General features: G+C 35.0%; 3 protein-coding genes across 4 annotated transcripts; all 3 read right to left on the reverse strand.

The window, feature by feature from the left end:
- Positions 1–1,295: 1,295 nt before the first annotated feature.
- LOC117697922 (olfactory receptor 52J3-like) lies at positions 1,296–5,592 on the reverse strand. Its single transcript, XM_034489628.2, has 2 exons — positions 5,460–5,592; positions 1,296–2,704 (listed from the first exon to the last, which is right to left on the reverse strand). Exon 2 carries the CDS (start codon positions 2,674–2,676, stop codon positions 1,732–1,734), a length of 945 nt encoding a protein of 314 aa, XP_034345519.1. The 5' UTR covers positions 2,677–2,704; positions 5,460–5,592; the 3' UTR covers positions 1,296–1,731.
- A 6,466-nt stretch (positions 5,593–12,058) lies between these two features.
- Positions 12,059–15,147, reverse strand: LOC117695184 (olfactory receptor 52M1-like). Of its 2 annotated transcripts, XM_076912148.1 has the most exons (3): positions 15,089–15,146; positions 14,041–14,121; positions 12,059–13,627 (listed from the first exon to the last, which is right to left on the reverse strand). In XM_076912148.1, exon 3 carries the CDS (start codon positions 13,598–13,600, stop codon positions 12,605–12,607), a length of 996 nt encoding a protein of 331 aa, XP_076768263.1. In that variant the 5' UTR covers positions 13,601–13,627; positions 14,041–14,121; positions 15,089–15,146; the 3' UTR covers positions 12,059–12,604. The 2 variants fall into 2 exon arrangements, with proteins under 2 accessions (XP_076768263.1, XP_034341925.2); XM_034486034.2 differs by lacking the exon at positions 14,041–14,121 and having other exon boundaries at positions 12,059–13,651; positions 15,089–15,147.
- A 2,253-nt stretch (positions 15,148–17,400) lies between these two features.
- On the reverse strand, positions 17,401–19,547 carry LOC117713538 (olfactory receptor 52D1-like). The gene has a single exon (XM_076912201.1). It carries the CDS (start codon positions 19,233–19,235, stop codon positions 18,285–18,287), a length of 951 nt encoding a protein of 316 aa, XP_076768316.1. The 5' UTR covers positions 19,236–19,547; the 3' UTR covers positions 17,401–18,284.
- Between the last annotated feature and the right edge of the window lie 6,635 nt (positions 19,548–26,182).

Here is a 26,182-nt window from a genome sequence, read left to right on the forward strand (position 1 = left end):
GAACAGAACACCAATGGCTCGAGCTTTAAGATCAACAATTGACAAATGGAACCTCATGAAACAAAAGATTCTGTAAGGCAAAGGAAGCTTGCTGTCAATAGGACAAAAAAGGCAACCTATAGATTGGGAAAGATCTTTACTAATCCTGCATCTGATAGAGAGCTAATATATAAAGAACTCAAGAAGCTAGACTCCAGAAAACCAAATAACACAATTTAAAAAAATTGGGTATAGAGCTAATAGAGAATTCTCAACTGAGGAATCTTGAATGTCCAAGACATACCTAAAGAAATGTTCCTTAGTCATCAGGGAAATGAAAATCCAAACATCCCCGAGATTCTACTTACTTCAGAATGGCTAAGATCAAAAATTCAGGTGACAGCAGATGCTGGCAAGGATTTGAAGAAAGAGGGACACTCCTGCATTGCTAGAGGGGTTGAAAATGGGTACAGCCACTTTGGAAATCAACCTGGTGGTGCATCTGTAAGTTTGAAATAGTTCAACCAGAATACCCAGCTATACCACTCCTGAACATATACCCAAAAGATGTTCTACTATATCACAAGAACATGTGATCCACTATGTTCATAGCAGCTTCATTTGTGATAGCCAGTAACTGCAAACAACCCAGATGTCCCTCGATAGAAGAATGGATACATAAAATGTGGTTCATTTACACAATAGAATACTATTCCGCTATTAAAAAGGAGGGCATTATGAAGTTTGCAAGCAAATAGATAGAACTAGTAAATATAGTCCTGAGTGAGGTAACTCAGACACAAAAGGACATACATGGTATATACTCACTGATAAGTGGATATTAGTCAAAAAGTTCAGAATATCTATAGTACAACTCACAGACCATATGAAGTTTAACAAGAAGGAAGGTCCAAGTGTGGATGCTTCAATCCCACTTAGAAGGGAGAACAAAATAGTCATGGGAGGCAGAGGGAGGGAGGAACATGGGTAGGGGAGAGGAGGGGGAGAGAATAAAAGAGGGCAGGATCAGGTATTGGGGGAGAGAGGAGAGAAGCCCAGAGGGTCAGGAGAATGAATAGAGATGTGCAACAGTGTGTTGTGGGGAACATGGCAGGAGAGGGGGGAACCATTAGAAAGTTCCAGACTCCAGGGATGAAGGAGGCTCCCAGGACCCAATGGAGATGACAGCCAAAATGCCCATCACTGGGGACATAAAACCTCTAAAGGTATTTTATTACATACTCTATATGATCTTCTTTTTACTATATGAAGATGTTTACACAGAGAAGCTCATTAGTTATTAATATGTTCATAGATATGTTTATGTATTGATTTTATTAGAATTCTTTTCTATTATTTATGATTTGGTGTGAGTGAAAGAGAGAAACATGACCATGAAAAGACAAAACTAAAGCGCGACCATGTTGATGACACACACTTCAAATGAACTCTTACACATTTGGAAAATGTTTTCAGTTCATGTGGTATCATTTGTTCATATAAACAATAAAATTTCAATTAGAGTACACTTATTACATATCAGCAAGCACTTAGGAATTACTAACTTTTCATACATCAAGATTGAACAAATATATGCAAGTTATATTCCAACCTGACTGAGTTCTTTTCTTAAATTAGTACTTTCTTCCCACTCTCAAGAAAATTCAGAACTGGGTGAAATCATTTGAACTCTGGCTGTATATAGCACCCAATGACGTTCCTCCATGTCTTCTTTTCATCCCAGGTAACATCTCATTTCCTCTGACAGCTCAGTACCTGCAACACCCGCTCCCGCATCTGTTTGGTTCGAGCTGCGTATACTAAGGGGTTAACCATAGGAGGCACCAGGAAATACAAATTGTCGATTATAATCTGTAAGTAGGGAGCCATATGGTACCCCAAAATCTGGGATAAGACAGAAAAGACAACTGGAGAATAAAACAGACCAATGACACAAAGATGAGAGCCACATGTACTGAGAGCTTTGCTTCTGGCTTGCCAAGATGGAATATGAAAGACAGCACGAAGGATCAACGTATATGAAAGAATGACAAAAAGTAGATCAATCCCCACAGATGCTGCAATAACCATGAGGCCATAGACAACATGGTTGGAGATGTCTCCACAAGCAATCATCACCACAGCCATGTAGGCGCAGTAGGAATAGCTAATGACCTGGGTTTGGAATCGTTCCAGCCTTTTAGTTAAGATGGGTGCAGGGGTGACCACTGCCACTGCCCTTGCCAGTATAGCCAGTGCCATCTTTACCAGCATGTTGCTGTCAAGAATGGCTGTGTACCTTAAAGGGTACCAGATAGCTGCAAATCTATCAAAAGCCATGGCCACGAGGATCCCTGATTCCATGACATAAAAGGAAGGGATGAAAAACATCTGTGTGAGGCAGGCTTCAAGGCTGATTTCTTTGGCATTCAGCCAGAAGATTCCTAGCATTCTGGGTACAGTGACTGTAACCAGGCATAAGTCTACAACTGATAGTGTAGCCAAGAGGAGAAACATGGGTTCATGGAGAGTCTTCTCTATCCAAATGATGTTTAAAATGGTGACATTTCCTATGATGGTTATTACAAATATCAAGAAAAAGGATATAGAGAACCAGCCATCGGAGGATTTGAGGCCTGGGATTCCAGCCAGGATGAATATCAAGGGCTGAGGAATGGAGTTATTACATGACGGCATGGTCAGAGGAATTCTTCAAGGTCTGGTCCTAGGGAGACAAAGACAACAGTTCACAATAGTAATAGGTATTAAATTGATGATCAAGTTAACAGTTGAGCTACTTAGTGTAGGAATGCAGAAAAAAAAATTCTGGACAACTTTCTAAGAGAAAGAAGCCTTCTCGAAATTAAGTTCTTACTAAACATGTACTAATTCCATGATTTAGTCTTTCCTGTTGCTCTGACTGTGTAACACTCAAGTCTTACTATTTTCTAATATGACCACTTAGGACAGTAGGATATAGCAGGGCATGTATTCCACGTTACAGGCAGAATGTGTGTGTACAAATAAGCCAGTCACTGAAGTGTTTACCCCAGCCAAGGAAGCTGAATATAATTATGTATTAGTCTTGCTTGGAGGATTGGACTTTGTGCTTTAGGATTCTTGCCTGAATTTATTATGGATGGTTCATTATGATAAAAGGTACAGGAACTATGTGGGAAAATCATGTAGAAAGCAAGGTGATCACTTTGGTAGAATAGTGGCTGTGTGGGATGACAAAACTGGTATCTCAAAATGCCTCCAGAGGTAATAATTCAGCATTTCCAGACTATTCAGTCATGCACATCCAGGGAGTGGGTAAGGGTCAAGATGAGTTACTAATTTTATGTGGAAATTTATGGTTGTGTTTCTGTAGGGAGTAGTAGTTGGGGGTTAATATAACTATTTTTTTTATCAAAATAGCACTTTGTTATAGTTATTGAACATTTTGAACTACATAATTATTTTTATAGAAATACAAAATTTTCTGTCACTAAATGAAAGTCATGAATGTATGTTAATATGCTAAAATGGAAGGTTCATATGAATAATAAATATTAATATAAAGACATAGTAGTAAGTTTTTAACATTACACAAATGTAATTACATTGTGCTTTTAAGGCTTGGCTTTAAAATTTTATTTAACATTTCAACTGTATAATTTTAATAAATATCACAGAAAAGGAAACAAACTAATAAAAGCTTAAAATCACAAATCAAAGCATGTATTTCAAAGTTGCTTTACATAGAAATATGATGATATTAATATTATGACAAAATTCTTCCCTGTAATTGATGATTTTCTTGGATTACTACTGTTTTATTGTTACATCCACCTCATGATATATTTAACATGTTTCCAAATTATTTGTAAGTCTAATGACTTGGCATTTATTCCTGTTATTGTTGTTTTCCTTTGGGATTTTATTTTGAAACAGTGTCTTTCTCTGTAGCCCGGTTTGATCTCAGATTCACTAAACAATCAGGTCTTTCTCTGACTCATGACCCTTATGCCTCAACCCGTGGAGTGCTGGTATTGCAGACACACCTTGGATAGTCTCCATACTTGCCCCTCATCCAGTTATAGTTAAATTTCTGGGATACACATATTCCCAGATTTGTAAAGGCAATTAAAACATCCACATATGTTTAGCCCTAATATATATATATATATATATATATATATATATATATATATATATATACACACACATATGTGTGTGTGTGTTTGTGTTTACATGATTAAATCATTTTAAATATGTAAGAGTCCAATATGTTGTGATAATTGGCTTAGTACTCACATTCTACTGTAGCATTTTCACATAGTAAGTTGACTGAGTCAGACATCAATATTTTATATTAAAATTGCATTTTGTCAGTGGCACACTGGTGCTTAATAATAGACATGTCTTCTAGGAGGTAAACTGGCATAGTAAAAATATAAAGGTGTTTGGAATCTCAGACCTAAAACTTACTGTATGTGACTTGATCTTATCTTTTTAATTTTCTTTTTATATTATACTATAATTTTTATCATTTTTACCTTCTCTGTCCTCCCTCTAAACTCTTACATATAACTCTTCCTTGCTCTATTTGAAATTAAGTGTTCAATTAAACTTCTACATATTTTACCTTATATATAATCCATATACGGCAAAATTAATCTCTGTACAGAGGATGTATACCTTGCATCATTTCTAAAAGATTCTTTTTGTTCTAAACTGCAACCATTTTTTTTCAATGCATTATCAACTTGAAGTTGATATGGAATGTTGTATTATAAGGATATGGAAGTATTGTATTACAAGTTTGTTCGTTACAAAGAACTGTGATGAAGATAATGAAAAGTCTTGAACTGATTCCTTAAGCATAAATAGCTGAAAATCTTGATACTTTTATAGTCTATTGTTTCTAGGTTAATAATTTCTTTAAAGAGAAAATATTTGACGTCACTATAGCTAGATATCTGGGCAAATGATGAGAGTTAAAATAGTAAAATGCAGTTTAATCTGCTAGAAGTCAGGGTCCTATCATAAATAGCTGCTTGAGGACAAAAGAGATGCATAACAAAAGCAGAAACTTGTGCATGTTAAAGTTTCCAGTGGAGAATGTATATTCATCTATCAGAAATACTATGGATCATGATCCCCACAAAACAGAGTCTTTAGGACACTGTTGGTATTTTAAGCAAAGTGACACAGTTTTTCTCTGTGCTATCATAAAGTATTGGCAATAATACATGAATATTATAGAAAGATGCAATCGATTTAAGAATAAACACTTAGAGGTTTCTTTTGTTTTGTTTTCTTTAAATAAGTGTCTCTGATCATTCTAAAATTGAAAAAGTGTACAATGGGTTTAGGTATTTTGTAATATTTGGTTGAACATAATGAGAATCTATTTTACTCATATAACTGTCTGTGTCCCGGGACATTTTTACCCTTTCCTCTCCCTCCTGTGTTCCTTTTTCCTGGAGTCCTACCTGTAGAGTTATAGACCTGGTCAGCAATCCTGGAATGATCCCAGTACACTGGAGGTCTGAAGAAGAGCTGTTTAACTCAAGATTAAGATGGTGTATTTGAGATTGAGGTCCATTTAAATTGGTTTGGTTTTCTTCTCTGAGTCTCAGGTGACCTCATCTTATACCCAAATGTGCTGCTCTTGGCTTTAATGTTGTTGGATAAAAACCTTAAGGAGAGTCACTAAGGACAGACAGAATTTGCTAAGCACTGTAGGATTTGCTGTGATGAGCTGTGGGTAACAGGTCGATAGAGATTAGAAGCCCCAGAGGGACTCAGTTGAATCAGAATGGATAGCTTAAGAATGCTGAAGCTAGCTCAGGCAGATCGAGTCAAATTCAAAACAGTTTGTATTAGGTTATAATTACATGTAAATTGATTTGTTTTCAAGTTATTTATTTTTTACTTCTAATCACTTTTAGGATCCCATAAATAAATTAAAAACAGATATCAGGGCTCTTAATTCCTTAAATGAGATCGAAGCCCAGGCATACTTAGAAAAAATATAGACAAAGTAAAATTAACTTAAAAGTACTTGTGGGATAAAGAGAAAGGGAAGAATTGATGGAAATTTGAATAAGAGCAGAGTGTTAGATGATAAATATCATAAAAGACAATGTTCTGGAGGAACTGTTTTAAAAAGACTCTTGGTAGCATTGTGAATATGCCTAAAAAAAGAAAGAAAAATTTTTGAAAACTATTTTGTGCAGAAATTACTGATAGAGCATAAATATCTTTTTTTCCCCTAGACAGCACCATTTTATTACAAAATGACTAGGATAGATAAGTATGCATTCTTTTTGTTGTTGTTGTTGGCTTGCCATTTCTTTTTATAATTTTTAATTTTTTATTGGATATTTTACTTATTTACAATGCAGATGTCATCCTCTTTTGACATTTTTCGTCCCTAGAAGCTCCATCCCTCCCCCCCTCCTTTTTGCTTTTATACCATTTTAATTATATGCAATTATTAAGATCAGTTCTAGGTTGAGGGTCTAGCAATACAATATATGCAAATAGTCAAGGAACAAGCAAGACAATAAACACAAATAGCCAAAGAACAAGCAAGGCAATAAACAAAGTTCTGTGAACACTCCTGTGATCACTGTTTCTAAGGACTTATCATGATGGCTAAAATATCTGAACCAACTTTCCTGTCCTAGCCCCAAATCATTTTCATGTCTGAAGCCCACTTTCTCGTTCTAGCCTAAGAGTTAGATTTCTGCCTGAAATTACTTCTTTGTTCTAGCTTAACGTCAGATTCCTGCCTGAACGCTACTTTCTTGTCCTTGGCCAATGTCATATTCCTGCCAAGCAGCCCATTTCCTTGTCCTTGGCCCAGTGGCCCAGGTCAGATTATGCCAAGAAGCCCCTAAGGCTCTCCGTCTCTCCCCCTTTTTTATTTCATTAATAAGACCAAGACTGTCTTATGTCATTCTGTCAAGAATGCCTTCCTTATCCATCATGGATTATGCATTATCCAAAGCAATGCTTTCCTGTCTTAGGTTGATAAGGCTCTGGAGCATAAATTTCTTGAAGAGAATGATTAGGGATCTGCCTTTTTATTCATTCAAATTATTATTTTAAATTATTTCTCAGATTTGATATTATAATATGATTACACTCCTTCTTCCTTCCTTTTCCTCCAAGCCTTCACGCAGACCCCTACTTGGTTTTTCAAATTATGTCATCTTGCTTTATTTATTGTTACATAAATATATGTATATTTATATACATATATATTTCTAAATACATATATATAATCTCTTGCATCTTCTTGATATATAAAACAATGCTAGTATATATTTGCATTTATACATATATGACATTAACAATATATGAAATATATATGACAATTTTATATTTGAGAACGAATTGGTATATTTCTGGGAAAACAACTATTTCTCCAACTCTCAATATTCCTTGTTTTTTTGTAGCTCTTTGTGTAGAGTTAAGATCTCCTGGAATTTTTCTAATTGACATTACTATTCTATTGTTGATGTTCATGTTCAGCTCATGTTTAGGCAGTCATGTTGGTGAGACTGTGTGGGTATAGCTTTTGGAATTCCTAGGAGACATAATCTTGAAGCAAATTACATTATAAATATATGTGTCCTTGTACACAAAGAAAAAAATGTACTCTTCACTCCCATCAAAGAAACGTCTCTTTAAACTACACAGGGAACATTACTAAAAACCACAGCCAATCAAAATGAAAAGTTTTGGATTCCAGTTGCAATGGATACATTTGGAATACAACTCTTGTTGAGGCCCACACTCTGCCTCAACACTTTGTCTCAACACTTTGGGCCTAAGTGCTCTGATCAAGAGAGAGAGTGGGGCTGCAGGGGCAGGAGATGCGAAGAATAGAGACAAGACAGGGTGTGATCAAGTCTCTTCTATTTTATCAAGTCTCTCTTTATCAAGTCTCTTCTATTGAAGGGAATTCTAAGGTATTTATATACACAAGCAGGAGAACACAGGTGAAAACACTTTACCACGTGCACCATACAGCTGAGGTCACTAAACAGCAAAACAAGCTATGTGGGATAAACAATATACTTATCAGAGTGTGCTTCAGCTGTTATAGGCTTTTGACAACCAAGTCTTTCATCAGGGTATATGGTTCCAGATGGCTGCAAAGTTGATCTAGCCACTTTCTACTAAAGTCGGCTCCCAACAGGTCCCCCTTTTAAAATTTTTTTTCAAAAGGGAAGGCTGAGAAAACTTACGGAAACCGTGCCTGTCCTAGGTTGGAACAAAGGACCCCAGCCTCACTTAAGATGGTGAGGCCTCCCTTATTTTAGGGGCAAGGGTCTCGATATGCTCTCTTACCCGTCATTGGCTATCCGGCTTAGTGCGTAAGTTAGGAGTTAATCCTCGTCAATCTTGATGACAGAGGTTTCAGAGTCCCCTACTTCCAGCCTGTAATATTGGACCTGTATGGGTTTCATTTGTTATCTGTTGTCATACCAAAGCCATCAGTTTGTTGAACAGCATGAACCCGAGAGACAAGAGACTTAATATCTAAACTGTTGATATAAAAGCAACACTCTTTAAGGCAATACACAACTTCCCCTGTTGGAGAATTAAAAGGTCTAAGCCTTGTACCCACAAATTTTCAATAGAAGAAATTATACCAATGAAATCCTTGAATTTTGCATCATCTTAGTAACAATTATACAGATAAAGACAGCCTAATATTAACCACCTCAGTCCCCAAGTCCAGGGAATTGGGGCACCGACTCCTCATTAACTTCTTCAAGATGAACATGGGCGTTGACTTTTAGAAGAGGAATGAGGGGAAGGGTAAATTGATAAGCCTCTGACGTCTGTCTTAACTGCATCCAGCTGGAAGTCCAGGGCATCAGTGAACATGCAGGTGATAAGATTCATTCTCCAAAGCTGTGTATTCTGCAATATACAAATCTCAAAACAAATTTTAGTATCAAGATAATTATTTTGTTTGATTCTCTGGAATCTAGTATTCTGGAGGCCTATCTCTGTCATGTCTGATCCATATAATTCTGGAAGACATAACTACTACCTTAATGACCTCTTCAGAAAACACATAGAAAACCCCTTTTTCCCAAATCAGCCTTTCCTTAAGCCAGTAACCAGAAAAACCTTTACATTGAGTTTTTATCCAGAAAAATATAACTATATAACTCAGAATCACACCCATTTTGAAAGTTAAATCAATTAACATTATCATTCTGCTTAGCTCTCTGCCTAGAGCAGACTTCTATTTATTCCTCACGTCTTTAAAACCTTTTTCATCTGTTTTTACTCACTTATTTCTTGCCCCATTTTCATTACTATAACCTTTATTTATCTGTTTAGCTCTCTTGACTCAGAGCAGCCTGTAATTTACTCCTTGCATCTTTAAAACCTTTTTCATCTGTTTCTGCTTACTTATTTCTTTCTTTAATTTTTTGTTACTATAACCTTTATCTATCTGTTTGGCTCTCTTGACTCAGAGCAGCCTGCAATTTACTCCTTGCATCTTTAAAACCCTTTTCATCTGTTTTTGCTTATTTTTTGCCCCATTTTTGTTACTATATAATCACCTTTGTTTCACTTCCGAATTCAGCCAGCTCTGTCAGTCAACTGGTTCTCCAGCGCAGGGTATCTTCCACTGTATCCCGCTTACTGGAGTTCAAAAGTTGAGGCTCTGTCAGTCCACTGGTTCTCCAGTGCAGGGTGTCTTCCACTGTATCCCGCTTACTGGAGCCCGACGTTGGACGCCACAAATGTTGCGGCTTTTACTCTGCCTCAACGCTTTGGCCTCAACGCTTTTGGGCTAAGTGCTCTGGTCAAGAGAGAGAGAGTGGGGCTCTTGGGGCAGGAGACTCGAAGAATGGCGACAAGACAGGGTGTGATCAAGTCTCAAGTCTCTCCTCTTGAAGGGAATTCTGAGGTATTTATATACACAAGCAGGAGAACACAGGTGAAAACACTTTACCACGTGCACCATACAGCTGGGATCACTAAACAGCAAAACAAGCTATGTGGGATAAGCAAGATATTTATCAGAGTGTGCTTGAGCTGTTATAGGCTTTTGACAACCAAGTCTTTCATCAGGGTATATGGTTCCAGATGGCTGCTAAGTTGATCTAGCCGCTTTCTACTAAAGTTGGCTCCCAACAAACTCTCATATTTAAGGTTCAGTGATCATTGCAAAAAGAGGGGCAGGAAGACTGTAAGATTCAGATGAACAGGAAGTTTACTGTGAGCTTATATCTATTCACCCATATATTACTGTTGCCCAGGCAAAGGCCAGCCTTCAAATAATATCTATGAATAAATGTGCTCATTCCTACACACACACACACACACACACACACACACACACACACACTGTCTCATAAATTGTCAACTGTGAACTCTTAGACCTAAAATAACAGTGCCAAGGGTAAATGATACTCAAGGAAATAAAATACTTTTTTGGTCATCATGAATAATCTGGATCTTTCTTATCTTTCTGGACAGTGAATATTCTCTTATGACTTCTAGTTCATTCATTTCTTCCATTTATATCTCACCATTATTTACAACACTGTGGATACAAAAGTCTTTTTTTTAAGTATATGTATTTATAAAGTTAACTTGTATAATACAATGCTACCCATTGTGAAGTATTTAATGAATTGGAAGGATTACTATAACTATTAGAGAAAGGTACCTAAAACACATGAAACTCAGATTTATAATATCTGATTATTATAGATAATATTTCTTTACATCAATACTTGACCTACCCTTCATAGCCATTAACTGTGCACCATTTGATTTGTCTCTCTGTCACACTAGGCCACCCTAGGAACTGTTTCTTCTCTTTTTGCTGTTTGATGCTCTTTTTGAAAATGTATTTCTTTTAATTTTGAGATTATAATATAATTACATCATTCCTCCTTGCTTTTTCCCCTCCAAACCCTCTCACATATACCTCCTTGCTCTCTTAAAATTCATGGCCTCTTTTTTTTCATTAAATGTTGTTACATGTGCATATATTTATGCCTATATATATAAACATCTAAATATAACCTACTACTATCCCAGTCTTAATTATCTCATACTCTGTTCAGTAGCCAACATAGAGTATTCCTTTATTTCTTTTATAATTTCACATCCTATACTATCTGAAGAGCCACATTGATTCATGTTTCCCATTTTCTATCCTTGTGATATTAATGGCCCCACTTCCATGACCTCTTTGTCTTTCCTTGGCTGTTAGCTCACATACATACATACATACATATATACATACATACATATTTAGACATGCATCCACACATATCTATGTCCTCTCACACCTGGGAACATGACTATACATACAAAACCACCTCAAACACATTAACATGCCTTACCCAAAGATAAGGTATAAAGAATATTTTTTATAAAATATAAGTCACTATAGGGACAACATCAATTTCACAAATATTTATTGAGTACATCTGTACATCTATATTGTATAAGGGAAGAAATAAGGAAAAAAGCTAAATTTTATAAAGAGTAAATGTTCAATTGCTCAAATTGTTCCAGTAAAAAAAAAGTAGTTTTAAAAAAATTTTATTTTCAATATTGTGTGTATATAATGGTTCAACACTTTAAGCTGATTTACTTAAAAAAAACTTTTACAAAAGAAAGTAACTCTTACTTTATGAATACAAAAATAAATAAATAAAATCAAGATTATTGTGTCTGAGCAAGCTCTGGGATGATTCACAAGAATGTAGAGACCGTCAGTGATGAACGGAATCCAAGTCTAATGAAATGAAAGGTTTAAAGAGGCCATATATTAGTTAGGTCATGTTAAAACTAGTTACACTTCCTTTCAGTAGAAAAATAGCCTATAATTACAAGGTGATTTAAATAATTGTTGAATAGAACTGGAGAGATGACCTGTGGCTAATTTATGATTGTGTAGAAGACTGAGCCTTCCATCCCAGAACCCACACTCCACAAACCACCCGTGACTCCGGCTACAGACAAGCCAACACTTGTATTTCTGAGGATACCTTTACTCATTTGCACATACCCATATTACATATACTCATACTTAAAATAGAAAAATATTAAGTATTTGTTTATTAGATCATTGAGATCATTGCAAAGGATACTCTACATTTACTGTCAAGGTCTCGTGTGACAAGTTTTATAAATAAATAGGATATTATCACAAATTTAAAGGCCCAAACCAAATATATAACTTTCATGTCAACTATTGACAGTGATCATTAATTTTTCAGTAGCCCATTTTACTTGAAGAACATTTAAAGATGGTAATGTGTTTCTTCCTTTTGAATTTTTTTTTATTGTAAAGGAAGCTGCTATACCAAATTAAAACATAGATTGGAAGTACCAACAAGAATAAAGGCTGCATTGACTTATCATCACGCTCTAAAGAAGTTTACTATAAACAAAATACATGCAAAAATATCACAGCTACTAATTTCATCAGAATTTGAGCCACTTCTATGTATAGTAATTCCTCCTCATTAAAAACCAATATTTATGCTTAAAAAGTTCATAATGAGAAAAGACTATTTATTAGCATTCTTTCCTTTAAGTTCTATTACTGTGCTTTCAAACAACTTCAGCATGATCAGCTGCCTTTTACTTTTAGAGTATTAAGAACATAATCTCGAATTTTCTTGGTTCTAACACCATAAACAATGGGGTTAAGAAATGGTGGAACCAATAAATACATATTGGCTACTAGAATATGAGTTTGGGGGGCCACATTGTGGCCAAAACGGTGTGTCAGGAAGGTAAACCCAGCTGTGGAATAGAACACAACAATGACACAGACGTGTGAGCCACAGGTGCCTAGAGCTTTAAGACTTGCTTCTCGAGATGGGAGCCGGAAGACAGCACGGAGGATCAGAACATAGGAAATGGCAATGAAGAAACAATCACAAGAGCCGATGCCAAAAGCAACACCAAGGCTGTAACGCTTGGTGGCACCTATGTCCAAACACACCAACTTCACCACAGCCATGAACTCACAGTAGGTGTGTGCAATGATTCGAGTTCTGCAATAGGGCAGCTGCTTGAGCAGGATTGGGTGTGGGGAAAAGAAGCCTACCCCTCGCAGCACCACAATTGCTCCCATTATGGCAATGCGGCTGTGGGTGAGAATTGTGGCATGACGCAGTGGGTCACAGATTGCCACATAGCGATCAATGGCCATGGCCAGGAAGAAGCCGGATTCCATAGCAGTGAAACTGTGGATGAAGAACATTTGAGCAAGACATGCATCAAAGGTGATATCATGAGCTGCCATCCAGAAGAGACAGAGCATGCGTGGCAATGTAGATGTGGAGAGGACCAGGTCAGTGACAGACAGCATGCACAGGAAGAGGAACATGGGCTCATGGAGGCTGCGCTCTGCTCTCACCACGGCCAGGATAGTCACATTCCCCATCAGAGCCACCATGTACATGGAACAGAAGGGAATCCCAATCCAGACATGGAGGTGCTCTAGGCCTGGGATGCCCATCAACCAGAAGGTGCTTGGGGAGAGTTGTGACTTATTAGCTGGCTCCATGATGGCACTGCCCACTGTTTGTGGCTGAAGTCCTTCTCGTACAGAGTGCATGCTTTGCTAAGGTGGTTACAAACAACTCTGAAAAATGATTGAGGAATAAAGCTAGAAAATCCAGAAGTATCATGTTAGATAATTCTCATTGTTGTTTTGTGAGTGTGCAGAATCCCTTAGACAGTCTTCTTTAAAATGTGAACCCTGCAGCAAAGTCTCATTATAAAAGAATATCATAATTTACTCAAGAATAATTTACTCAAAGAAAGCTTTGCTAACATTTATATAATAAAGTAAAAATTATCTACCTATTTGTGAATTTGGTGTTTCTTTTATTTATTGATTATCTTTTCATAGTTATCAAATTAAAATGAAGATCATATTCAACATTATTCAAATACTTTTCTTTATGTCTCAAGAAAGATAAATTTCTAATACTTATCTGAATACTCTGAAGATATTGTTTTTATTTGTTAGACAGTGTGTTCTTTAGTTTTTACCTTCCTCAGAAGCCTTGAGCTGACACTGGTCTTTTCTGTGGATATTTGTAGACTTCGTGGTCCATCACATGGCAGAGCAGTCTTTCCAAAATTTGATGGTGAAAATTAGTTTTTTGCCCATTTGTTATTGTTTGTTTTCATCACATGGAATTCTACCTATCCATTTATTTTATCTTAACTTTGAGAAACTCTCATTTTACATTTAAACTATTCTGTATTTTTCCTATTTATTGTATTGTACTGTGCCTGATTTATCACAACTTAAAAACTGTGGTACATCTTGTTTAGTGAAATGCAATTATTTGGTCAACAGACTTCTTTATAAGTTTAAATTTCTCAGTGTCAAAGTCTTGCATAAGTTGGTATTGCAGTGATCTAGCCCTAAGTCTAGCACCTGATTCTTTATTTTATCATGTTTCCAACTAATTAAGTCATTTTTTAATGTGAAAAGGCTCCCAAGGAAATCCTTTTTCTGAATATTTAATTGTAGGTTTCAGGCATACCATACATATGCCTACAATTAAAAAACAGTACTAAAATGCCAGGACTGAGTTTTCATTTATTTTAATTTTTTGATATTTTTATTTATTTTATTTTAATTAGGATTTAATTACATCCTATTGCCTTTCTTTTCCTTACTTGAGTCCTCTCATTTCTCACTCTCTATCTTCTCCCATGTCTACCTGCTTACTTCTTTCAAAACCATGAAGTCTTGTTTTTCACCAACGTTTCATCTTAGTAAATAAAACACATTTCTTCTTTACTCCTAAATATTTTTCTTTCCACAAAATATGCTGTGATTTCACAAACTCTAAAGCTAAATAGAGCAAAAGTAGGAATATCTCCACACAGATATGATCTGTCCTGGCTGATTACAATGCTATTACAAATCTAATTCAGAATGGCTATCAGTCTATCATGCTACACTTCAATTAATACAAAGATACACTATACATCATTTATGAAAGGATGTACTTATTTGTATATATATATATATGATTATTATTGTCCTTAACCTTATTGTGTTTAATGTAGAATGGAATGTTACCTTTCTGATGATCTCATAATTTTATGAAGTAGTATATTAGAGTGCAGCCTTGTTTGCTCTTTCCCATCCAGTATTTCTGTTTTCACTATTTCAATTTAAAAGATACCTATTCTCCAGAGAGCTGCCTTTGATGAACAGACACATGGGATGCTCTGTTAATAGGAGCCGGAACTACAGTTCAGTCTGGATTCATCCCAGATGGAGTAATGATTAGTGGTCCTCTGAGGTCAGGGTCCATTTCGCAACTTGTGGGACCTAAATTGCTTTTAGTAAGAATAATTATCACAAACTCTCTTTTGAGAAAATTAATAAAGATATTGTTTCTTTAATGTATTCTGAATACTTTATTTAGTATATTTGCTGAATATATCCAAAAATATTCTTATCATGAGTCTTCCTGATGTTAATAACTTGGATAGTGTTTTTGCTTTCTAACCCTTCTTCTAAAAGTTGTACCCTGTATCTGATTTCTTATTGTAGATCTCTATTTTTTAGACATTATTATATATAAAAAAACTTACCTTTCTATAATCTTACTCAATACCTTTCTTCTACTCAATAGCATTCTAGTTTGTTCCTTTTCATATTCTTATCTTTCTTAACAATCCATTACTAGTTTGTATCTTACTAAAACCATATTGTCTTCTTTTACCAGCAGAAATCCAAAGTCAAACTTTTTCATTGACCTAAACTTTTTATACTCTTTGAATTCACTCTAGCCTTTAAATAACATGAAAGTCATGTACCTTGTCCCACATAAGGCAATTCATAAGGAGCACAATTTCCTTTCTCTTCTAACAAAAGAAAGAAAATTATTTCTTCCAGTCTATAGCTTGAATATAAAATACCCCTTTACAGACACATGCATTGGATCCCAGTGGTTAGTGCTCTTTCAGGAGGCTCTAGAATCTCAAAGACACTCAGTCCAGCAGGAGGAATATCACTGGAAACTAGGGGTAAGTCTCAGGTGATGTCATGCTTCTGTCTTTTTCTCTCTTTTTGTACATGGCCATTTCTTCTCCTCCCTTTCCTTTGTCTCTCAGTTCCCTGAATGCTGCCATGCCATTCTGGGCCATATGCAATCATTAGGCTTTTATTTTCTTAATTGTGGTTACTGTTTTTTTTTTTTCCAGACTTCATGGAACAAAATTGCAGCACATGAACAGTTTCCTAAAGTTCTTGAAATAATGACACATCTTATGGCATGAGGGGTTTTTCTCTCACATTCGCAAACTTTTACTAATTAATTTTTAACTCTTCCTTTATTGTTGTTTTATCTTATTTTATTTTAAAATTGTTTTAATTACATTTCCATATGTACTAACCCAGTTAACACAGTTCAAAGTTTCCATATATCTTCCTTTCTCCAAATGTAAAATTTGGTGCTGTAGAGTCACTAGGTTGGAGAATTTTACCTTCCATTCAACTCCTGCATTTTTTCTCACCACTAAACACTGCTTTCCTTTCTTGTTCTTTAAACAAGCTGAGCAACATTTTTTAAATTGCATGTCTAAAACTAAATTTCAAGTTTCCTATCTTTACTGTGAATTTTTTCTTTGTCTGCATTAAATTGTGAATTTATTACCAACTGGATCTTCTTATTTTCATGATTTAATTAGTTCTAAATGTGTATGTCAATTGATTGTAGGCTGTGTCCAAGAGAATCTCTCTCCAACAAATAGTTGTGTAACATAGTATCCTTGCACTTCAATAGGCTCCTACCATACAAGAACATAGTGGAAATGCAGTATATAGTCACTACAGTTTTTGTTTCTCATCTGTATTAGTTCTTTGATAATTTCATATAAATTTGATCACATTTGCAATCCTCTCTCAACTTCTCCAAGATTCTCCCCAATTGCTCAGCTACCTAACTTTGTGTGTTCATTTTTATTTGTTTGTTTGTTTGTTTTAAACTCATCTAGTACAGTTTTTGCTGTCTATATGAGCTGATATGTGTGGCTCGCAACTACACTGTACTCTATCTAACAGGAGCCACATCCTTAAAAAACCGATTCTCTCACAGTAGCTATAAAAATATTTTTCAAAAATATGTAGATTATACTATAATTATATAATTTCCCTATTCCCATTTTTTCCATATCAGAATCTTTTACAAATACTCATTAGAACAATAGCAAATCAGTCACTTAATCACATGTGCAATATAAAAATGTATTTATTATGATTGGCAAACAATGGATACTATTTTTAGGATGCATGATCAGTTTGCTTTTATTTAATAGCAGAATGTTATCTCTTACATTAGATATACAGAAACATTAGAATAGAAAACATTTTAATATGCCAATTTTTCTTTGAAAATATCTTAACTAAAAGATATTCTTAAATATCAGTGTTTTGTTTTATCATTACATAAACTGATCCACAGACAATTGTTTTGGAAAACATAAGTTCTAATAACTGATAGTTTGTAGATTTCAAGCTGGGCAATATTGACTTTTGTGGCCATTCTTAGTAATTTTAGATATGTGGGCATATCTAATCCTAACCAAGAAAATGTAAAAGTATGGTAAATTAAGTTTATAAAAATAGATAAGAATTGCAAAGAAAATTTTTTTTTATTTCTCAATGTATAGCAAGTGTATCTAGTAATAGAAAATATAAGATCATCAAAGAATTTAAGAGGAGGTTACAGCTTTTAAAGAATCCACTATAACAATAATGTGAAAACAACAAGAAAAGAAAATGTTAGAATAATTTAAAGTATTATTAAACAACTGGAGAAGGTATTTATTGGATTTTATTTAGATTTATTAAAAGAATTTCTAGATTAACATTATATTTCAAAATTCCAGTAAGACTTCTGGGAGTTATATTCAGAAGACATTTATTTTAACATCACAATCTCTGTTGTTAAGGTTACAGACTGCCACTTCTACATGATGTGTATATAACTATATTAACTGAAAATGCAAAATGCATGTTACTTCAAGGAATGACTATTAATGAGTCAGAGGCAATGTCTCATAACTTCTAAGGTGAAATAATAAGGTTTTTATGTGTGACAGTAGGGCAGGCTTGCAGCGTCAAATGTATCAACAAATAGAATCAAACAGCTAGATAAATATTGAACAAATGTTTCGATTTGTGCTTTTAGTGAAACAACTTTTTGGTTCGTTTTTTGATTGGTTTCATAAATCAGTAGTTTCATAAACCTTAAGTGAATAGTAGTTTACTTTATGCTTTTTTTAGATGATAAAATTTGGAGAAAATGTTCTCTGATTGCCTTGGTTCTAATGCCATAGATCATTGGGTTTGCTAAGGGGGGAACAAGGAGGTAAATATTAGCCACAAAGATATGAATGTGAGGGGCCACATTATGTCCAAACCTGTGAGTAAGGAAGGAGAAAAAGGCTGGGGTATAGGCTACTAAGATCACACAAACATGTGATCCACATGTGCCCAAGGTCTTCAGCCGAGCTGCTTTGGATGGAAGATGAAAGACTGTATAAAGGATGACAATATAGGAGCATATGATCAATATGAAATCTAAACCACCTGTTAGGAAGGCAGCAGTTAGACTGTATAATCTGAAAATCCGGGTCTTTGCACAGGCTAACTTGATTAGAGCCATAAATTCACAGTATGTATGAGGGATGGTATTTGTTCTACAGTAGGGAAGCCAGCGAAGCATAAATGGCTGGGGACTGAAAAGCAACACTCCACGGAAGACAATCACTATCCCCAAGTTCCAGATGACACTGTGAGTCAAGATAGTGGAGTGCCTCAGAGGGTTGCAGATAGCCACGTAGCGGTCCAAGGCCATGGCCAAGATAAACCCTGAGGCCATACTGCATAGTGAGTGAATGAGAAAAACCTGGACCAGACAGGCTTCAAAATGAATTTCTCTGTCATGGAACCAAAAATTGCTGAGAATTTTAGGCATGGCAGTTGTGGAAAGAATCAGGTCTGTCACAGAGAGCATACAGAGGAAGAAATACATGGGCTCATGCAGATTGGAAACTATTCTGACAATAAAGAGAATAGAGAAATTCCCTAAAAGAGCACCCAGGTAAACGAGGCAGAAAGGCACTGATAACCATGGGTGTATGGCTTCCATTCCTGGAATGCCAAGGAGAAGAAAGATCCTGGGGTGCAGATTGGTAATATTTGACAATGGCATGATAGAACCCACTTGCTGCACCCTTTTGAAGAAAAGTATAGAGTCTTCACATCCATCTGTTCATTAATAAACAGATTATATAAAACACTTAACATGTTTCATTTCAAGATTAAATTTAGAATAGAATAGAATGTTCCAACTTGGAACGTCATCATTATATTAGGAGCAGTATTTGGATAATCTAATGATTATCTTCCTCTGTAACCATCGCTTTCAAAGTCATATGAGCAAGTACTTTCTATGACTCAAAAGATGAATGAATTGACTGATTCATAGATAAGGTGCTCAATTCTTGTTCCCAAACATCCTGGACCTTTAGAATAAAAAGAAAAATATAAATTTAAAAATGCAAAACCAGAAGACATAATTTTTATTTCTAAGAAGACAAAAGAACTATATTTCTGTGTTTGTAGACCAGGATAAAGTATTTATTTTTAAACCTTCAAATACAATTTTTATATACTTTTCATGTATGATGTATTGATTTGAAAGATGCATACATGATATAACAGATATTACTCAGTTGTTGATGTTTGTACATGAGAGCCAGAACTAGAATCCCAGAATCTATGTAAATGGAAGGTAGACATGGCAGCCATCTGTATATCAAGCCTACAAAGACATGGGCACAGAATCCCCAGAGAAAGCTGGCACTTAAACTAAGCATGCCAGGGTTTGATTGAGTGAAGGTGAAAAAATGGTCAACGATGATTCTGGATGCCAACTTCTAGGCTCCATCTACACATATGACCATATACAAGGGCATCAGCATATGTGTGCCAATACTCCAATACATATGCAAACATGCACAAACTGTCATGCACACCATACAAACACATATGCATACACGCAAACTAATTTGTATGATTAAATTAAATTAATTTATCACTTTTAATAGACTCTTTTGGATCAAACTGTCTTAAAATATCTCTTAGCAATTTTTAAAAACAAAATACATGATTAGTCAGGCTGTGCTTTAATCCCAGCGCTAGGGAGGCAGAAGCAGGCAGATCTCTGTTAACTGGAGCCCAGTATACAGAGCAAGCACCAGGACAGCCAAAGCTACACACAAAAATCCAGTCTCAACAAACAAACAAACAAACAAACAAAACCAACAGACAAACAAAAACATGATTATTAGCTATAGTTTCCACACAGTACAATAGATACTCTACTCATTTTGTTTTCCTTGGCTGACTTTTCCTTCAAATCTTAGTTGGAACTCAAATAACGATGAGTTAACGTCTATGAATGCCATGTATTTGAGATCATGTGACATTTCTACTATATAATGCATAAATAAGCCTATCATGAAAATTGTTATTTGGTAAATAGAAGTTTCTGCATATTATACTTATATTGAGTCCTTTAAATGGAGGAAACCACACATAATCTCCACCCTATATATAAAGAACTATCAGCAACTAAGAAATTTTGAGTGTGGGAGAAATAATCTTTTCTAGGGAAGGGTCTTCCAAAAATATATATACAAATAACATTATACAGATTGAGATGCCTATATTTTGGAATATAAATGCATATAATATATGTATATCTGTATGTAATAAATAGAGCAATTTGAAAGAACAAATAAGTGTATATGGGACGGTTTGGATGGAGGATGGAAGGGAGAAGTTATATAACTATAGTAAAGTCTCAAAAAGACAAGAAACAGTGGACCTTTTGCTCATCCCTTAACAAAATGGAAAATCTGAAACATTACAGATTTGTCAGCAGAGTTTAGAAACAGAACATGAAAGACATATGATAAAATATTGCTTATTTGTTAAAATATCTCAGGAAATTTTATACAATATATTTCTGTAGTAGAAATAATATTCTAGTGATATAACACAGAAACTCAGTTTTATTTTTATTCCTGTTCTCACAGCTTTATTGGTCCTTTATTTTTTTATTTGTAAACCAATATGAACTTGGTTACTTATACTCATCTTCATTCTAAGAATCATGCAATTTAAAAAATATATAGTAAGTAATTTCTTTTTTAGTGAAGTGTATATTACTTATTTCTTTTTCTGTGTTTCTCTGCCTCTCTTCTCTCTCTCTCTCTCTCTCTCTCTCTCTCTCTCTCTCTCTCTCTCTCTCTGTGTGTGTGTGTGCGTGTGTGTGTGCACACTCACACATACTATGCTACACATGTGGAGTCAGAGGACAACCTACAGGAGTTGATCTGTTTTAGGGAATCAACTCAGAACATCAGGCTTGGTGGCAAGCATCTATTCTCACTGAGCTGCATGCTGGCCTCGGTCCTTTCCAAACAAATAGAGACTTATAGATTTATTACAGCACCAACCTTACAGTTAACCATCTAGATTTAGAGTAATTTCATCTATAACAATTATGAAAATATATTAAAATGACAATACCATCATTACAGAATGAGAGGAACAGATTTAATTTAATTTCAATAGTTTTAATTATGCCATGACTTGAAATATTGATATGTAATTTATTTATCAGTTATCAATAGTCTTTCACCCAAAGTGATAAAAACTGTAAGTAGGGTGAAGGTTTCTAAGAAATTGCACTCTCCATACTTAACGCCTTTAAATTAAAGAAGGCATGTTCTTATAATAAGTAACCAATTTTCTAGCAAGGTACAAGCATTCTCTGTAAGTTGAAATCTCTTTTCTTCTCTGAACAGCTTCTGTTTCTTCTTTATATTAGTAAATTAGAATTAGACAATGTTATTTTAGAAGTTACATTATAAATTCTAACATGTTCTAATGAATTCTAATGTGTTCCAAAGACTATAATGCTCAAAAGTAGTTTCAGACTAGATACAGAGGAGCAATAGTGGTACCATCTTTTATTAGAGAGAAGTATGTATCAGTGAACCAACAGAGTAGAGATAGTGAGGCAGATGTTCACGTGTCTCCACCAGTCAAAGATAGTTTATATATCTAGGTTGGGTATTGGGTTACACTTCTGATTGAGCATTACCAAACTTATAAAGGCTTTGATTAACATTTAAAAAATTGTATAAAAGCAAAAAGGAAAAGGGGGCATGGGATAGGGGTTTTCTAGGGAGGGGAAATGGAGAAAGGGGATGGCATCTGAAATGTAAATAAAATATATAAAAAAATTAGGCCAGTTCTGTCAGTATTATTTTACAGCATCAAAGGGGTTGTTGTGTAGAACTCACCTCTACCAGGAAGTGTACGGCCAACACACTATTTTTAGAACTGTTCTTTGAAATACCTTCTTTATAGTTATTTAAAGAATTAGCAAGTTTTATTAATCTCAATGATGGAATGATTACATGGAGGAAGAAATAAACAAGTCAATAAGTTTTCAAGTTGGTAACAGCTAAGCACGGGCAGACTTGTTTCATTTGAAAATGAGTGAGAGGGACTGGAAGACAGCTTAGTGGCTATGAGCAATTGTTGCTCCTGTGGAGGACCTGGCTTCAGTCTCTATCATCTACACAGTAGATCACAATCATCCATAACTTCAGTACTTGAGGCTCTGTTGCCCTCCCTTGACCTCCACAAGCAAAAGGCACGCATATAGTGCAAAGACATACATACAGGCAAAACCAAACTAATATAATTTAAAAATGCATAAATCTAAAAACAATAGAAAGGAAAGGAAAACAAATTTTAACAAGAGAATTAAAATGTTTTGTGATAATAATAAGTAACTGGTTCATTATTTGTGGTTAATTATTTTATAGAAAGTTTTTATATAATTAAATAAAACAGATTAATAACAGATGATATTTTGACAAGAATAAATTTAAGTACACCAAGATTATACAGTAAATTTGCTCATCAAAACAGTTCTTGGACTAAGGAGTAAATCAAATGCAAAGGAAAAACATGCCTTAAAATCTCATACATACATTTTGACCAAGTTTAATGTGTATGCCATAAACCAGACCTTTCTTAGAAATATGTACATTATCTTGCTTTTTTTTTACATGGACGCAGAAAGAAAATTAAATTTTATTTAAAAATGTTAAGGAATGTCCACTATAGTGCTAGACTTAATAGCAACCATAAAAACACACCATGTGGGCTGGTGAGCTGACTCAGTTGATAAAATGTTTGCTTTAGCAGCATGAGGACATAAACTCAGCCCTCCTGAAGCTGTATAAAACTAAATGAAGTCATGCATATCTAAAATCAAGTGTGCGATTGGAGGCAGCAACAGAAGACTTCCTGCAGGTCTCAGGCCAGCTAGTCTACTATATACAGAGAAGACCAAGAGACCTGGTCTCAAACAAGATAAAAGGCAAAGAGCAATACCTGAGATACTCCTGTGACCCCAATGCCTGAAAATGCTCAAATACACCCTATTATGTACATACAAAACTACACAAAGAAATGCATAAATGTAGAAAATAGAAAAGCACGCTTTTAAAAGAAGACCAAACCTGTCAAATTTTCACTAAGTTTAAGACTAATTAAAGATATAATCAGCAAGTATGCATACACAGAACAAGTAATTGATTTAGGACTATAGTGGACACAAATCACAGTTGTGTGTCCTCTCCTGGAACAGTGATGAAAAATAATTTAAAGGCAAAATATTCCCACTTTTACTGAGACTACTTATCTTTAGTAAATGTCAGTTATGTGGCGTGCCTCCTCTGGAGAGAAATCAGGTGGGAAAGCTTCACAGTTACTGGAACAAAGAAAACTCTAAATGGAAATAATAGCTGGTGGTTAAGACAAATGTCAGCAGAGATAGTCTATTCATTCATAGAAATGGAAAAATGCATGTAATTAAAATAGTTTTGGGAGTTTGCAGAAGTTAAACGAATTTGTGTTCATAGCACAGTCTTCACAACATCGTGTTCTCTCTCCTCTGTGCAACGCTATTCTAGTTCTGATCCATTTGGTTCTCATGAGGGCCAAGTACTTGTACTCTGTCATGGAATGGTGAGCTACTTGTGTCATTTGTGATCCTACCTTTATCAACAGATGCTGAAGTAGTTCTGCTTTGTTTTACCTGCTGCTGACATCAGTTATATAAACAATTGAAGATGTGCAGCCACTCAGAGACTGAAAGAGTAACCCAGGTGTTTCTGTTCTCTCCAAGGAGCCCAGCATATGCCAGAGAGAAATATAACAAAAAGTCTCATGAATATTCATTCTTTTAATATTAAAGATTTAATGTTTCTCAAATGCATATGTTTTGGGAGCTGACCACTTTATATTGGATAACTAATCAGGGGAGTTCAACCCTGGAGAAGAAGGTTCAATAGATTGTATTTATATATGTGTTTATATAATGCACACACATGCATATGCACACACACATACTAATTTAAGAAAGATTATGAATTTGAGGAGGAGCAGAAAAGGTTCAGAGGAGGAGTTGTAAAAATAAAGGGGGGATGATGTAAACAAAGTATACATATATAAAATTTAAAAAAATGAAAACTAGAAACCTAAAAAATGGAGATAGAAAAGAATTTAAATGCAATGTGTCTCATAGTATTTTATTGGAGATATACTAAATGATAAAAGATGTCAAGTTACTTGTACCACTCTATATGTGATATTTCCAATGTGTCCACATTGGCTGTATCTTCTCTGCGTGATTTTCATTATCACTTGTTATTTTAATGGATCTATAGGATGAGTGCATGTCTTATGTGTTAGAGTACTGGGGCCTGGACTTGTGCCCAGTTACATAGTGTAACTAAACAAATATCAAAATCTCTTGCTTATGGCAAAACAAACCCCAGAGATAATGCAAACAAAGTAACCAAAGAAACTATCATCTAGAGTTGTTCAGTGTTCTCAGTATTTAAATTTATTCCCCAGATAATAGGAGGTAAAATTGAGCCATTTTCAACACTCAGACCTAAGGTATACAATCTGATTCATGAATCAGAAAGAAGATTCAAGGAGAAACTATAGGAATTTGTTTTAATAAAAGAGGGGAGGTGAGGGGAACTTGAAGTAAAGGGAGGGGAGGCTGTGGTCGGGATATATTGTATGAGAAAAGTCTAAATAAAAAAAACAAGGGAACTTTAAATAAATATGAAATGTACATTTCTTAGTAATATAAAGAAAGAAAAATGCACTGATTTCTTATAGAATTATCACTTAGACATCCCCCAAACTGAAAAATATATAGAAACTAACTCAATATTAAAACATTTATTAAATTTTAAAAAATCACCCCTAATTATAAATGGTTAAATTATACTTAGAATAATGCCCCTCCTCTGCACAGTAGTGTTTATACAGGATCCTGTGAATGACTCTATAATGTACCAAGAGAGACAAATTGAATATGCAGTCAAAACTTGGTATAGGAGAACAAACGTGTAATTATTTTGTTCCATTTTTGCATCACTTATTGAAGGACTGATTTTTGTTTATTTGAATTAAGACTAATTAAAACAAGTGCTTCACTTCCTTTGCTAGAGTTAAGCCAAGATATTTTATGTTATTGGAGGCTTTTATGAATAATGTTTTTTTTTTATTTCATTTGGCATTTGGATATAGGAAGGCTACTGATTTTTGTGAGTAAATTTTGTATCTAGCTACTTTGCTGAAAGTGTTTATTAGCTGTAGGAGTTTCCTGGTGGAATTTTTCAGGTCACTTATGTATACTATCATATCATCTGCAAATAAAGACACTTTGACTTCTCCCTAAATTGTATTCCCCCAATGTCCTTTAGTTGTTTTACTGCTCTAGGTAAGACTTCAAGTACTATATTGAATAAGTGTGGACACAATGGCCAGCCTTGTCTTGTTCCTGATCTTAGTGAAATTGCCTTGAGACTCTTTCCACTTATTTTGAAGTTAGCTTTGGGCTTTCTATAAATTGCCTTTATTATGTTGAGGTATGTCCCTTGCATCTCTAATCTCTCTAGGACTTTTATCAAGTGGGTGTGTTAGATTTTTGACACAGGCCTTTTCTGCATCTAATGGCATGTGGTTATTTTCTTTCTTTCATATTAT

Source organism: Arvicanthis niloticus, chromosome 1, assembly GCF_011762505.2.
Source record: "Arvicanthis niloticus isolate mArvNil1 chromosome 1, mArvNil1.pat.X, whole genome shotgun sequence".
Taxonomy (NCBI): Eukaryota; Metazoa; Chordata; class Mammalia; order Rodentia; family Muridae; genus Arvicanthis; species Arvicanthis niloticus.